The sequence below is a fragment of the Euprymna scolopes genome, chromosome 17 (genome assembly GCF_053919585.1).
Source record: "Euprymna scolopes isolate OS-2025 chromosome 17, ASM5391958v1, whole genome shotgun sequence".
Lineage (NCBI taxonomy): Eukaryota > Metazoa > Mollusca > Cephalopoda > Sepiida > Sepiolidae > Euprymna > Euprymna scolopes.
In genome coordinates this window covers 93,703,552-93,719,938 of record NC_136498.1, presented here as the reverse complement: position 1 = coordinate 93,719,938, position 16,387 = coordinate 93,703,552, and the positions used below count along the sequence as shown (strand labels likewise).

General features: G+C 32.5%; 1 protein-coding gene across 10 annotated transcripts in view; it reads left to right on the top strand.

Annotated features, from left to right (window-relative positions):
* Window positions 1–16,387, top strand: part of LOC145296848 (dystrobrevin beta-like) — a 541,375-nt gene that overhangs the window by 503,338 nt on the left and 21,650 nt on the right. For all 10 annotated transcript variants that reach the window (XR_013870040.1, XR_013870041.1, XR_013870039.1 and 7 more), the window contains one exon: window positions 697–850. Coding sequence is in view for 7 of the 10 variants with exons in the window: in XM_080142975.1 (XP_079999101.1) it covers window positions 697–850 (154 nt within the window). In the remaining 3 variants the exon portion in view is untranslated. The remainder of the gene's footprint in view (window positions 1–696; window positions 851–16,387) is intronic.

Here is a 16,387-nt window from a genome sequence, read left to right as displayed (position 1 = left end):
CATACACGTCTATTTTAGGTAAATTAGATTTATAATGTTTCATACACGTCTATTTTAGGTAAACTAGATTTATAATGTTTCATACACGTCTATTTTAGGTAAATTAGATTTATAATGTTTCATACACGTCTATTTTAGGTAAATTAGATTTATAATGTTTCATACACGTCTATTTTAGGTAAACTAGATTTATAATGTTTCATACACGTCTATTTTAGGTAAATTAGATTCATAATGTTTCATACACGTCTATTTTAGGTAAATTAGATTTATAATGTTTCATACACGTCTATTTTAGGTAAATTAGATTTATAATGTTTCATACACGTCTATTTTAGGTAAACTAGATTTATAATGTTTCATACACGTCTATTTTAGGTAAATTAGATTTATAATGTTTCATACACGTCTATTTTAGGTAAATTAGATTTATAATGTTTCATACACGTCTATTTTAGGTAAATTAGATTTATAATGTTTCATACACGTCTATTTTAGGTAAATTAGATTTATGTTTCATACACGTCTATTTTAGGTAAATTAGATTCATAATGTTTCATACACGTCTATTTTAGGTAAATTAGATTTATAACAAAGTTGTGATTATGTCTATTAATAAATGAATCAAATTTTCTTTTTTGTGATTCTTTTGTTGAATTATTAGTTAATGTTTTCTGCTTTATTCTGTGTTTTTAGGTACATTCCTGATGATTGTGAGTCTTATGGGCGGACAGATGATGATGCAAGCGCCCTTGTCACAGATGATGGTGAATCCTACGTAGGGACAAATGATGGAAGCCGAGTACAGACGGATGACGAAGACTCTGAACTCTACGATAACCATCCGAAAGTAATTAAATCTTTCTTCTTCTCCATATGAAAAAAAAACAGTTTATTTTTTCTTCTTTCTTTCACGTCTTGATCTTCAACATCAAAGCCATAATCATGGGGCATGATATATTCATGGATGGAGGACGATTCCGCTCAATTTTAGTTTGTTTTTTAGTTGGCAAAAGAAATTCTTGGAATAAATTTTATCTGATTCAATTGAAATAAAGATATATTTATTTTATTACCTCTACCAAGGCAGATTATGTTTCCAAGTCAAAATTGTCACTCTTCCTCTAGGGCACTGGCTCCTCAATCCCACTTTCTTACTCTTGTGTAACATCATCCACCCCCGCAGGAGGGAAATAAACATCTTGACCAATTGTCACCAAACTTGGTCCAAATAGCATGATCTAACTTAAACCTGATTTAATTTTAGCATGCTTAGGTCATAGGTCGTAGATCAAGATCAGTTACAAAGAAGCTCACATTTTTAGTGATAATTTTAGTTCTTTTTATCATAGAGACACCAAATGAATCTGATACTCTGTATATAATAGCAGTAACTGGCATGCAAATTTTTATCAAAATAGTTTTTGAGTTACCACCTACGTTTCCTTTGCATAACTTGGGAATATAGAAAAGGAAACCCCAGATAAAACTTTAGATCATCCTTGGTAGAAACATGCAATCTTATGACTGATTTGTTTAATCTTTAGGTAAAAAAATAAAAAAATTATTTTGCATTTCTTTTACTATAGAAAGAAACAGAAACTGAATTGAATTGTGTAGAATCAGCCTCCAACTAGGAGTCCATCATTTCCCATCATTCAGTTTTTAATGAAGAACATCATAGGCGTGTCAGAAAGAAACATGGTGGACAATAAAATGAATGGAAGTGAGGTGGAGGAGGAGGGGGGCATAACAACAGCAAAGTGGATTTATTTCACTCTAAATTTGTAATTGTGAATAAAGTTTATTTTTTTATATTTTTCAAAAAAAGAAGGAAAAAATAAAAAATAAAATTAAAAAATATTGTTTAGTTTTAGGTTCTGATCATGGTTTTAATTTCCTTCCTTTTTTTTTTTGTTGATTGAATCTTCTTCCTTTCATATCAGGAGAATCATTGAAGAATGTGATTTGAAAGTAACTTTTAAGGGGGATTTAAATCTCAATCAAATTCTGTTGAATCAAAGGTAATAATAAAATGAATGATTAGAAATTTTATTGCAAATTTTAGCAGAAGAATTTATAAAATCTCATCGATAATCATTATTTTTTTATGAATAAGATAATTTTATTGTTGGCATTGATTTACCCCGATATCTTTCCAGTTAGAATTCTTTCTAGAAAAACATTGGGTACTTACAGGAAAGACCACATGAAGGTTGCCAATATCCTACATGAAATTGTTTCTGTAGAATGAACTGGATTGAAATTTGATGTGTCGAGGTTGTCAGTCGATGTCGTTAACCACTGAACCACTATCACACAAATAAAAATAAAAGAAAAAATTTCCTTCACTTTCAATAGGCACAAAAAATGTTTCCTCTTTCTTAATAATTTGTGATTAAAATAGGAATTAATCTGTGGGCAAGCGGATGCTTTATTTACAGATGAGAGATGGAGTGGATTAATTAATTTTTCTTAAGTAAAACTTGTTGCATATATTTTTTTGTAAAACTTTACTCGCATTTTAGAACAATTTAACTTGCGTATTTATTGTATTTTTTTAGTAAATTTTTACCTTGATTAGTTGTTTAATTTTTTTACAATAAGATTTACTGCGCATGAGACTAAAATAGTAAACTGTTTCCGTTGAATGAACTGGATTCAAACTTGACACGCCCAGGTTGTCAGTCCATGTTGTTAACCACTTAGCTACCATTACTTCTCTTCATTTATATAACACTAGTGAACTTACATGTGTCCTGCTCACTTCAATAATCAGTGATATGCAAGTTTATTTTTATTAGCAAATGGAGCTTGATATTAATCATAATAACTTATAATAATGAAGGAAAGAATTAAGTAATCAAATTTAATTTATGAGCAAAGATGAGGAAGCTTAAACTTAAGCTTAAAACTGATAATAAAAACAATAGAATTTCACTAATGATAGACACACATGCAAAAAATAATCCCTTGTTTTTAATATTTATGTGACTAAAATAGGAATTAATACATGAACATATGGATGCTTTGCTTCAATTCAAGAAAGAGAAGAAAAATGAATAGTTTTTTTTGCTGTTTGTCAAGAATCCCTGACCCTCGTGAAAACACGAAAATAAAAAAAATCTGTATGAAGTATGTACCCATGGTGTACAGAAAATATCATACACTAAAAATCATGTAAATTAATCAAGTAGTTTTATTTTTAAATAAGAAGATCAAATTCTATAGCTAAACGATGAGTGACAATCTCATGGTACCATCTTAAAAACATTATGAAGGAATAAGGGAGATAATTCCAAATAATTCAAATTTTTGCAAGATTTTAGAAATCCATTCTTAACATTTGAAGCAGGGACGCATTATAAAAACTCAAATTTGCTTTATTTTCTTTATAAAAATAAAACTACTTATCAATGTACATAATTTTTAGTGTATAATATTTTCTTGCACAGGTACATACATACTACAGATTTTTCTTTATTTCAGTAAAACTAATATCACATAACGATTTTTATAACTTTACATATGTTTTTTTCTTTTCTTTTTACTAAGTTTCTGTTTTTACAATAAGGTTTACCTCTTGTTGTGTGATAACAATAATAGATTAATTATTATTGATGAAAATAAATTACTTAGTATTCACCCAGACAATACAGGATAGTCCTGCTAGTCAAATCTATTGTATACAGGCCTGTTCAGTAGTAGTCAATCATAGAAATCACAATAGAATATCAAAATTTGAAGATTGAGAGAAGCAACTAAACTAATAAAAAGAATAAAAGATTTCAGTTATAAAAATTGGTTAGAAATTTTAGGTTTAACTATTAGTTATAAGCAATCTGTTGTGATACTGCACTTCATCTTTCCTCTCCTCAATCAGTGAAGGGAGAAAACTTTCTAGACTGAAGCATTTTTAAAAAAATTTTGTTCCAATTTAGAGTACCCATTTTTGGAAAGCTGATTTTTCTCCTTATTAAAAGCCAATCTTGTGTCTAACACTAATTTATTGGGTTGATAAGTGAATAGGAATTATTTTACTAAACTTGTTTGTGATATCCAAAGTTTGCCATCTTTGCTTGAAAAGCTTGATAACTATGGAATATCTGGCAATGTCCTCACAACAATCCAATCCTTTTCCTCTAATAAGTTTATAAAAGTAGTTTTTGTTGAGCTTAAGTCTGAAACACATATCTTTATCAATGTCAGCGTGCCTCAAGAATCTATTCTGAGCCCAGTTCTCTTCCTGATCTTCCAAATCATGTTCTGAAATGATTTGTTTTTTTTTTTATCTATGGCAGCACTTCTAAGAGTATTGGCAATTAAAACTATGCTGAGTGTCTGTTTCTGACCTGGAGCATGTGGTGCCGAGGGGTTGGGGGTAACTTGTTACTTTTAACAAATCTAAACTCAAGCTTCTCTCCACTAATTGCCAATCCAAGCACTCTTTCTTGTTTTGACAAAGTACAAAACAGAGTTTGTAATCTAGTGGGAAATGATCATTTCTCTTCCTTACAACCCTTTTTACACAGAAGAAATATTACTAGTCTTTCTCTACTCTATTGCTATTTTAATGGTAGGTGCTCGATTAAGTTCCAATCTCTTATTCTTCCTTATAAAACTTTCATAGCAAGAACTCGTCTAACTACTAACATTGAAAACTACTTTCCTTTTTTTTTTTATCTGTGTACCTAAAACAAAATGTAAGTTCTATGAACAGAATTTCTTTCCAAGAACTTCTCATCTGTGAAACGATATCGTGAGACTGCTTCCAAACTGACTACAACATGATTGCCTTCAGCTCCAATGTCAACTAATATCTGTTCAGCTGTCCTTTTAATAAACACATTTTACCTTTTCCACTCATTATTTTCAATCATCACATTATATTGTTCATCATCTAACTGATAATTAAATTAGCCTTGTGTAGTTTTGGGCCTTGCTAATTGAGAACTCATGAGTATTAAACTATATATATATATGTGTATATATATATATATATATATATATATATATATATATATATATATATATATATATATATATATACTAATAAGTTTCCTGGCATTGCCCGATTGCAAAATACACTTAAATATGATATTTTAATTAATGCAGATTTCATATTTATTATCATCGAGCCAATTCTCTATCGATTATTATATTGTACCCAATATATAATCGTGATTTCAACATTTTTAAAAAAAAGAAACATGACTTGAATTGTTACCATAAATGTTTGCTGTCCTGTTTATTATTTATTTATTTCTATTATTATTAAATGTTTCCGTTGCTAATCGTTCTCTTTTACGTTTTCTTGTTACTATCTTTTTACGATTTCGTTTACGTTTACGGGTCTGTGTGTCCTTATCAATGTTCTCACTTATATGTGTGTGTGTATGCTCTTACATATGTTACGTGCAGTTCACTGCTATATGTGTGTGTGTGGGTGTGTGTTCTTATCCTTACATCGTTTCTTGCCTTGAAAGTCTTCGAGATGTATATGTGCCATGTATAATGCGTACATACCTGGTTGCCTTGGCCAGCGGATGATGCCTTCTTGGACACTGGTCTGCCATCTCGTTGGAAGTGGTCACTGCAGACAGATTCATTAACGACAACAAGATGGACTGAAGCTTCAATCTTTTATTCAAGGCAAGCCTATATCTCGGACCCTGGTTGTCGGAGACCTGAAACCTCCCGTCTTCATTCTCTGCTGCACAAAACCACTCTCAGCCCATGTGGTCATCAACCGGAAGGCCTCAACCACATGTTACTCCTAATTTCCGGTGCGTGTCACCCCTAATTGCTGGGATTCCCAATACTACAGAATGTCATCAACTAGAATCGAAACCAAAACATTTATCTCTCTAATGGTATTCGCTAACATCTGAACTAACGACACATGCATATCAAAACTTAACAAATTAACACAGTTAAATGTATATTTGCGCATGCATAGAAGATACATGTTTAATAAACTTATGTCTGCCAATTTCCAATTTTGACCCCTAAACAGCAATTTTTAGCAGCTATAAACCAAATCAAATTTGTTCCACAGACACGAATTCCCTATATATCATGTTTGTAGACCAAAAGTTGAGAAAGGTGTTTGGTAGAGATCATTCTGCACACAGACAGACAAGATCAATTTATATATAAACTAGCAGGCCACCTGTCATTACCTGATCATAAAATACGCTTAAATATGATATTTTAATTCATGCAGATTACGTATTTATTATTATTATAAAGTCAATTCTCTATTGATTATTATATTGTACCCTATTGGGTACAATATAATAATAGTTAAAAAAAAAAGAAAAATATAACTAGTGCAATCAGCTAGAATTGAAACCAAAATATTTAGTGCTTCAGACTTAGTAGTTACTGTTTGAGCTAACAATGAATTAAAATTAATTGACTTTAGCATATAAATATATATTTGCACATGCGTAGAAGAGCACTTTTAGTTACTTTAGACTTGGCAAGTTCCAATGTTTCACTTAGGTGTAAAAAAATCGAATTGGTTCCATAGGTTCGAATCTCCTGTATATCAAGTTTTGTTTGTAGATTAAAAATTGACAGAATAGTTTAGTAGAGACCGTTCTACACACAGTCAGACAGACACTTATCTTACCCACTACCCCAAATATATTCATTTTTATTACTCCCTTCCCCTTTCTTTATTAGAGTTGTAAATTATGTGATTCGGGCGCTTAATGAAAATTTAAAAACTTGACATTTTTTTTTTTTTTGGCTTTCATTTTAAGAGCATGCCTATGCAATCGAAAGTTTAGGTTATTCAATGAAGGTCATCATTTGACCGAAAAAGTAGCTTTGTTATTGTTGTAACCATGTAATTTGTTCACCTAAAATTAATTAAAAATATATCTTGCATTTATCAATGACCTCATGAAATTCATTGTTTTTTTTCTTTTAGATACCTTTAACCTGGAATGATAATTATATATATACATATATTTATAATTTGAGGTTATTGTTTTCCAGGGGTTAAGTAACCAATAAAGTTTAACGAGGTTAATACAAGAGTGCTCAATATCGAAGCAGAGCATAATATACTCTTTATTAGTTTTTACATAAGCAGTAATATGTTGCTACACAGTCATGAGCATGTTTCCATCAGCTAGTTACCAGTAACTAGAGATCTCTTCAGGCGATACAGCTTATATGAAAGCAAAGTTTTCAATGAAAATATCAGGTCTTCCTCATCACAGGGAGTTAATATCAGGAGGTTCCATCAAATGCTGTGAAAAATAAGATTTGGTTGTATGTAAATAAGATCCAATAGGGGTGCGGATTTGAGTCTGTGTTTAGATATAGGAATGAATGGGAAAGGGTGGGGAGTTAAGGATCGAGATAAAGGTAATGGAAGACTAGAAAGAAAGGTATTCATATGCACATGTGTGTGTAATGGCCGCCCTAAATCTTAAACATACTAATGTGCATAGGTTCAAACAGTAGGGGAATGTGGATTTGATATATCTATGCTGAAAGGGGTTTCAGATTTAATCAGAGTTATTCAATTATAAAATGCAGACTCAAATCTGCACCCTATTTGGTCTTATTCATATACAACCAAATCTTATTTTTCACAACATTTGACGGAACTTCCTGATATTAAGTCCCTGTGATGAGGAAGACCTGATATTTTCATTGCAAACTTTTCTTTTGTATAAGCTGTATTACCTGAAAATATCCCTAGTTACTGATAGATAGCTGAAACATACTTGCGTAGCATCATATTATGCTTATGTAAAAACAAATAAAGGGTATATTTGTATATTTATGATTTACTAAATTTATTTGTTTTGTTAAATAGTATGCATTGAATCTAAAAGTTCTCAATACTATTAAAAGTAGAGCAATTATTATATTGCTTATTTTTTTACCTCACTGTCTGTTTTTATCACCAACATAAACCTGTTTATTGAAAAAGAGATGGATTAGTTTAGAAGTCAATTTCTACAAACCATCCAACATATGCCATCATGTAAAACATATTTTAAACTGAATTTGATGACGATAAATTAGCAAATGAGCATTGTAAATCCCAACTGAATGCATATTAGATTTACGTACGGAAATATTTTTCAATAAACAGGTTTATGTTGGTGATAAAAAGAGACAGTGAGGTAAAAAAATAAGAAATATAATCATTGCTCTACTTTTAAAAGTATTGAGAACTTTTAGATTCAATACATACTATTTAACAAAACAAGTAAATTTAGTAAATCATAAATATACAAATATACCCTTTATTTGTTTTTACATAAGCATAATATGATGCTACGCAAGTATGTTTCAGTTATCTATCTCTTTCTGTCAAGTACATCATCATCATTTGTTGCCATATTTTTCTTGACATTCCCTTATCAACTGACCTTGACCAAAAAATTTTCATCCATTCTTTCAACATAGTCATAACATTTAAATCTTCTGTGTATGCATTGTTCAGATTTAATTGAGATTGTTAGATTTAAGCTTATACTTAAGACTTACATTATGCATCCATTAAATCTTATTCTCATACCATTTCTCTCCATGCAACATATATCCTCAACCCTCTCTACCCAGGTTTCACTTCCTTACATCATCATACTGTGTGCACATGCCTAACATTCCCTTAGTTATCAGTGATTGCCAAAAGTTTTGTTTAAAAAGATAAAAAATAACATCAAAAGAACAAACAGAATGCAATTCTTACATTTTTAGACATTCAATCAGAAATAGCTACATGAATCAGTTTTTAGACATTCAATCAGAAATAGCTACATGAATCAGTTTTTAGACATTCAATCAGAAATAGCTACATGAATCAGTTTTTAGACATTCAATCAGAAATAGCTACATGAATCAGTTTTTAGACATTCAATCAGAAATAGCTACATGAATCAGTTTTTAGACATTCAATCAGAAATAGCTACATGAATCAGTTTTTAGATATTCAATCAGAAATAGCTACACGAGTCAGTTTTTAGACATTCAATCAGAAATAGCTACATGAATCAGTTTTTAGACATTCAATCAGAAATAGCTACATGAATCAGTTTTTAGACATTCAATCAGAAATAGCTACACGAGTCAGTTTTTAGACATTCAATCAGAAATAGCTACACGAGTCAGTTTTTAGACAGCAGATTCATGCAAACAAGCGACAGTAGGTTTACAATGTGCAACCTTAACCATGCACACATGTTGAGAGAATTATTAGGAATGCATCTTTTATAACATATCATTTAAGTCCCGAGTACAACAAATAGATGGTACCACTAATAAAAAGCCTACATTATTTTTATAAAGTACTAAGCTTCAAATGATAAGTGTCAAAATTTGAGTCAAATTGGATAATTAGTTTACAAATTACAATTATTCAAGTGAATGTGCTGTTGGAAATTTTAAAAACAATGAAAAAATTTGAATTTCATGTGTCGCCTAGGATATTTGCAGATGCATAACGCATCAGGTTGTCTCCACCTTTGAGAATAAGCAATGAACTCATCTAAGGAACAAACAAGATGAACACATGTAGTGTGAGACTCCCAACAACAATCAGACTTTGTATGCAGCCTCTATCTTGTACAAAAGAATCGTCACAAGTCATGGATCAACAATGCAACAAAAGAATCGTCATAAGTCATGGATCAACAATGCAACAAAGCTCAAACCATTTTGCACAAAACCATCAGTTATCGCAAATCAAATGGGGACTTGAACCAACAGATATAAACGGCTGCTGCAGATAAAATGGCTATCAACTAATGACATGAGAAGCTAACGACTGCATTCATGCAAATGACTGCATTTATATGGACTTAAATTGTCATATCTAGTTTCTTCATCTAATATTGGTACTTAACATTATGCACATATGATAATTTCAGCATTTTTTTCTTTTCTGTATGTTGAAGTTTGTAAAGTTAAGCCAAGAAGACATTTTACTGGAGAAAATTTGGTTTGTTATGTTAGAGTTATTTTAGAATGTAAATATGATAATTGAGCCAGAATGCTATCCAAGTTCTGATTGGCTGTTGATTTGTGTGTGGATATTGTCAATCAATCAATCAATATTATTGGGGAAAAATAGCAAAGTGTAGCAAAAAACATAAAATACAGTTAGAAAATATATTGTTTGAATATAATTGTCCAAGGCAAATTGAAACCTGAATATGGTAGGCATCATCAAACCTCTTCTTGCTAGCTGTTTCAGGGAACAGAAACATGGACAGTGAATGCTGCCTTTCTTCTGTTGAGACAAAAATGACACGTCATCTGTGACTGACCGTGATTAAGCTTTGGGATGAAAAACTCCTTTAAAAGTAGATGTACATTACTATTGATGATGCTGTATGCCAGAATCATGTCTCCTCACATCCTTCACTGCTTTAGTGGGAACAGATTTAGTGTTTGAAGTCATTCAGAATCCTATCATTATCCTGGTTTCTAACTATTGGACAAACTCCAGGTGCACGATTTTTCAAAAGGTGATTTGTTGATTGGATGCTATACTCAAGAATAGGATGCACCAGAGTTATCTTTAGATGAGAGAATTCATACTGTGATCAATCTATCTATCTATCTATCTATCTATCAATATAGCTATAAAATTGAAATTGCTTGTGTGTATGTGTGTGTGTGTGTGTGTGTGTGTGTGTGTGCCAAACTACTCTGTCAATTTTCAGTCTACAGACTCAAGATTTGACATGAGGGGTATTGAGATTTGGGAAAATCTTTTTAATTGGTTTTCGGCCAGAAATTTGGCTGTCAAGGGGTCAAATTTCAACGATTTGACCTTTGAAAATTCTACCAAACTCCTCTGCCAATTTTGGGTTTAAACACTTGAAATTTAGGTATTGGTTACTTGGACATGGATCGAACTTTTTAATTTGATTTGAGCCCCAAAAAATTAAATGTTAAGGGGTCAAAATTGGGGTCAAAGTTAAAAAATTTTTTACCTCTGTGATCCCTACCAAATTATTCAGCCAATTTTTGGTCTAAATATTTGAAATTTTACATAAGTGTATTCAGACATAGGGCAAGCTTTTTAATCGGTTTTTGGCCAAAAAGTTTGTTGCCAAGGGGTCAAAGTTCAAAAGATTTGACCTTTGTGGTCTCTAGCAAACTATTCGGCCAATTTTGGGTCTAAACATTTTAAATTTTACATAAAGGGTGTTCAGACATGCAGCAAGCTTTTTAATCAGTTTTGGGCGAAAATTTGGCTGCCAAGAGATCAAAGTTAAAAGAGTTGACCTTTGTAGATTCTACCAAACTTCTCCACCAATTTTGGACCTTGAAATTTTAGATGTAGGTTACCTGGACATGAGTCAAACTTTTAATATATATATATATATATATATATATATATAAAGTTATGAACAGTACATAGGGCCCGTGCAAAGCTGAGCTGAACTGCTAGTGAATATCTATAGTTCAACTGCTTTGCTTGCTTAAGTATGGGATCTGTATTAAGTTACAGCTCGCTTTCTTTTTGTTTGTCGAATTGAATGATTGTTTGCAACTGCCTTGGAAATGTATTTCTACATGGAGACACTGAACAGAATATGAACCTGTGTGATGATCGTCCATTAGACTTGAAATTCAATGTAATTCTCCAACAACTAGTAATTAATTTATGTGAAATTCTGATTGGTTAAACCTGATTTTAATTTGCTCATGCAGTTAAGCTTAGATCTGATGGCCTCAGAGGATAATTAAATCTAGGCACTATAGGGAAATGTGTGCAGAACAGGAGACTCTGATGGCCTGGTCACATTGAAAAAATGGATGCAAGTTCTTGGGTTAGTAGATGTAGAATAGTTAAAATAACAGTTTCAGTTTAATGTAGAAAGCCAAGGAAAACATGGGAGGAAGTGGTAGAAATGAACTTGAAATAAGAAAAAAGTCAAATAGTTTTCAAGTAAATTTCTCTAAAATGAATAGAATTGCATATAAAATGGAGTTTTTTTTTTCTTGTATATGTCAGAATTATTTTAAACTTTCAGATTTTTGTGAAGCAAGTTTTCATATTTTACATTTATTGGTGATATGTTAGTCAAAAGATTTATCAATGCTGGTCAGTAGAGTAGGACTATGATCTCTTTACAGAATGTTGACATGAAACATAGTCCTAGGAGGTCAAAATTTTCAGGCCTTGCCTCCTGAGAAGGAGTTAATTAATTGCTGAGGTTCTTCTATTGGAAAATGCTGACAAGGCTGTCCAGGCAATTTTTAAGAGGGCAGAATTTTCCTCATTTTTTTACCTTGTATCACATTTTGACCTTGTACCACATCTTCCTATGTTACAGTAATACATATTTATATAAAGAGAGAGAGAGAGAGTAATCCAGATGAAGTTTGTATCCACAGTAATCTTTACTGTGTTTATATAATAGTGCTCAACAATAAATAGAGCAATTTATTTATAATATATATAATAAAAAAAAACATTTCAAAAGCAGTACATCTATTGGGAATATTTCAATCATAGATTTAGTATGAAGAGTTAAAGAAAATATGCATACAAGCTTGATGCGATTGTAGCATATTCCAATGAATGTGCTGCTTTTGCCATGTTCATAGAAATGAAAATATTATCATGCTGACACAAACACATAACGTTCAAATATGCAAATAAGATAAACTTAAACCAATATTATTACAAAAGTGCTCAATATAAATAAATAAAATTATTTAAATATTAGAACAGCCTATACGGATTAACCTAGATTTCGATATTAGTACATCTCAACAGGTCTGTTGTTGTGATGTGCTAACTTGGAAACGCAGGCTTATATATATATATATATATATATATATATATATATATATATATATATTTCATGATGTTTTTAGAGATACAAAATTTAAATATTGCAATTAGCAAGGGAAGACTTTTATGATTCATGATTAAAAGTAAATTTGTATATATATAAATATATATATCTTCTCTCCAAAAAGATGGGAATGAAGGGGGAACAGGAGAGAAAAGAAAAAGGAATGGGGAGCCAGCTGACCGGTTTCGACCCTCGCTTCTCAAAGCTGTATCGAGGGATTTATTTTTAAAAGGCCCATTCTCTCCATGGTAGGGTCATCGCAACACAAGGTCTCAAAATGGATCTTTGACATTTTACAACCTGTTTTACAATATTATAGTAAATATTGTCTTAAAGATTCATTTTATTTTACTGATTTTATTAAAAAGTCGAAGATTGTTAATAGATTTATGTGCCCCTATGATATTAGCAACCTTTTTACTTGTGTCCCTGTTTTGGAAACTATAGATATCTGTGCAGATTTTCTATATTGTGGCCGGATATCACCTCCTCCTATTCCTGAACACATCTTTATTGAACTTATGAAACTTGCCACGACATCTGTGGAATTTAGTTTCAACAATATTATGTACCGGCAAAAAGATGGTGTTGCCATGGGGTCCGTATTTGGACCGACCATGGCAAATATTTTTGTGGGGTTCCATGAAGAGCGCTTACTATCTGGACCCATAAAGCCATTGGTGTACTTCCGATATGTTGACGACACATTCTGTTTATTTAATAACCAAACGGAAGCTAACACCTTTTTCTCCTTACTCAATGGAATGCATCCCGCGTTAAAGTGCACCTATGAGGGAGAGTGCAATTCAACCATAGCCTTCCTTGATGTATTGGTAACAAAAACGCCATCTAGTTACCATACATCTATATACCGTAAACCAACATTTACAGGTTTGTACACTCGTTGGGATTCATTTTTCCCCAAAAAACGTAAGATAAATCTAATTTGGACCCTAACACATCATGCCCTTATGATTTGTTCCAAATTAAAATTAGATGAGGAATTGGAAACAATTACGGATACTTTATTCAAAAATGGGTACCCCGTTTATGTGATTAGGTCAACTATTCAAAAGAAATTGGCTGAATTCTGTCGAATTAAAGAGAATATAGTAGCCAAATGTCCAATTTATCTTCGTTTGCCTTGGTTAGGTAGAGTAAGTGAGAAATTTACCAAACAAATAAGTTCAGCAGTTCATGGATGTTATTTTGCTGCCAATGTGCGTGTTGTTTTCTCTACGAGAACTTTATTTCCATCTTCTCGAAAAGACGTTCTACCCCCCCCCCACCATAAAAGTAATGTTATTTACAATTTTGAATGTAGTTGCGGTGCCAACTACTTGGGTCAAACGACATTAACGTTAGATGGAAGAATCCAACAACATGTACCCAGTAAAATTAGAAATGGAACCTACCGGGCAACTGATGTCGTTACTAACACATACGGGTCCTCAATTACTGATAATTTACTTAAAAACCCGTCTTGTGCAGCAAACTTTAGCACGGACTCTTTTACTATTATTAGTCGTGCTCATTCTTTATACCATCTCAAGATCTTGGAGACCATTCACGTTCAACTCAGAAAATCTTCTCTTTGCAAGCAAAGAGAATGCCTCCTGGGTTTGAACGTGATTAATCTCTAGGGTATTCGTCCATAATGCTGTTTTATTTTAATCGTTTTCACACTTTTTTTTTTTTTTTCTCCCCGTAAATTAAATAAAACGCCATTTTAATCGCTTTCATTCTTTATTTTAAAAAACAATTCCCTCGATACAGCTTTGAGAAGCGAGGGTCGAAACCGGTCAGCTGGCTCCCCATTCCTTTTTCTTTCCTCTCCTGTTCCCCCTTCATTCCCATCTTTTTGGAGAGAAGATATATATATATTTATATATATACAAATTTACTTTTAATCATGAATCATAAAAGTCTTCCCTTCCTAATTGCAATATATATATATATATATATATATATATATATATATATATATATATATATATATATATATGGCAGTTACCATAAATTTTAACGCTTGAAAAAGGGTCACCATTTCGATCGGTCCCCTTTTTGGGGCACCTCCGACATTAGAGAGCGAACAAGAGTGCTGAAAAAGAACGGTTGGGGAAAAGAAAACATTGGGTTATAATTAAGTGCGACTAGACTTTAGGATTGATGATGTTTTATAAAGGTTTCCAAGATTTAGGGGTACAAAGAGGATGGTACATTTCTTTGATAAAAGTCTTTACCCAGGGAAACTGGTCCGTCACATGTTGACGCTTCTATCGTTCCCGCATGTCTGAGAGAGATTTCTTCTTTGTATCTCCCTCCAAGGCAGTCCTCTATTCCGATTGGCTGAAACCTCTGGTGACGTTGAGAGAAGAAAGGAAGGGAAAAGTAGAAGAGTAGGGAGAAAGAGAGAAATAAGGGAAGCATACCATAGTAGCATCATAGTAGTAGTTCACTACACGAGTCCCCTCCAAATAACGGAGTTAAGTACCCTCCACAGAATTATTATATGTGTGTATTGCCTAAATCTGTTTAAAAATAAAAGTACTCATTTTTCTTTGTCCATGTTATTTTCCTACCAGATCTAGACTTATATGTGTCAGCAATTTTATCTTCAACTTTATCGGTATCATCTGTCTTAATAAGTTTATCATTAGTAGTACCGTCATTTGTCTGTGCCTTCTCAGTCGGTCTAATTTTATTAGTACTAGTTGGTTCTATGTACGGCTTTAATCTATCTATTGATACGTGTGTATGAGTACCGTTGTTCATATCGATCTGATAATGCTTATCTGATCGAGTCAAAACTTTATAAGGACCTGAGTACGGTGCTTTTAATGGTTTCCTAATTCAATCAACTCTGAGCCATACTTTTTCACAGGAAGATAAACCTTTCGGTATAAATGTTTTGGGACTGTCATGGATATATCCTTTTCCGTTGTTGAGTACATCAATTTGGGACATCCATTCACACAAATTACGTATGTACTGGTTATTAACTGGAGTTTCTCCTACTCTCTGCTTGTGTATCAACTGCTGAGGAATCAATATTGGAGCTCCAGTAACAGACGTAAAAGGGGAAAAGCCTGATTCATTAGGGGTGCTACGTATACTCAGCAGAATCACCGGTATCGCTTTCATCCATGATTCTTTTCGAGCCATTATTGCCACTTTAAGGTTATGGTGTCCTCTTTCATCCCGTTACTTTGAGGGTGATACGAAGTTGTCCTCAATCGGTAAAAACCTACTACCTTGGCTAATTCCTGGAACAATTCGCTCTCAAACTGACTACCTCTGTCAGTTACAACATGCAGTGGGACTCCAAATCGAGATATCCATGCATTGATAAACGCTTCTGCTACCGACTGTGCAGTTATCTCAGTCATAGGCTGTACTTCAATCCAACGAGTTGCACGATCAATGCAAGTAAGCAAATATTTGTAAGAGCTCAGGTAAGGGGTGGACTCATTGCGCGTTAAGGGCAAGGGTCCAACGATATCGATACGTACCGTCTGGAAACGTGCAGATGGTAA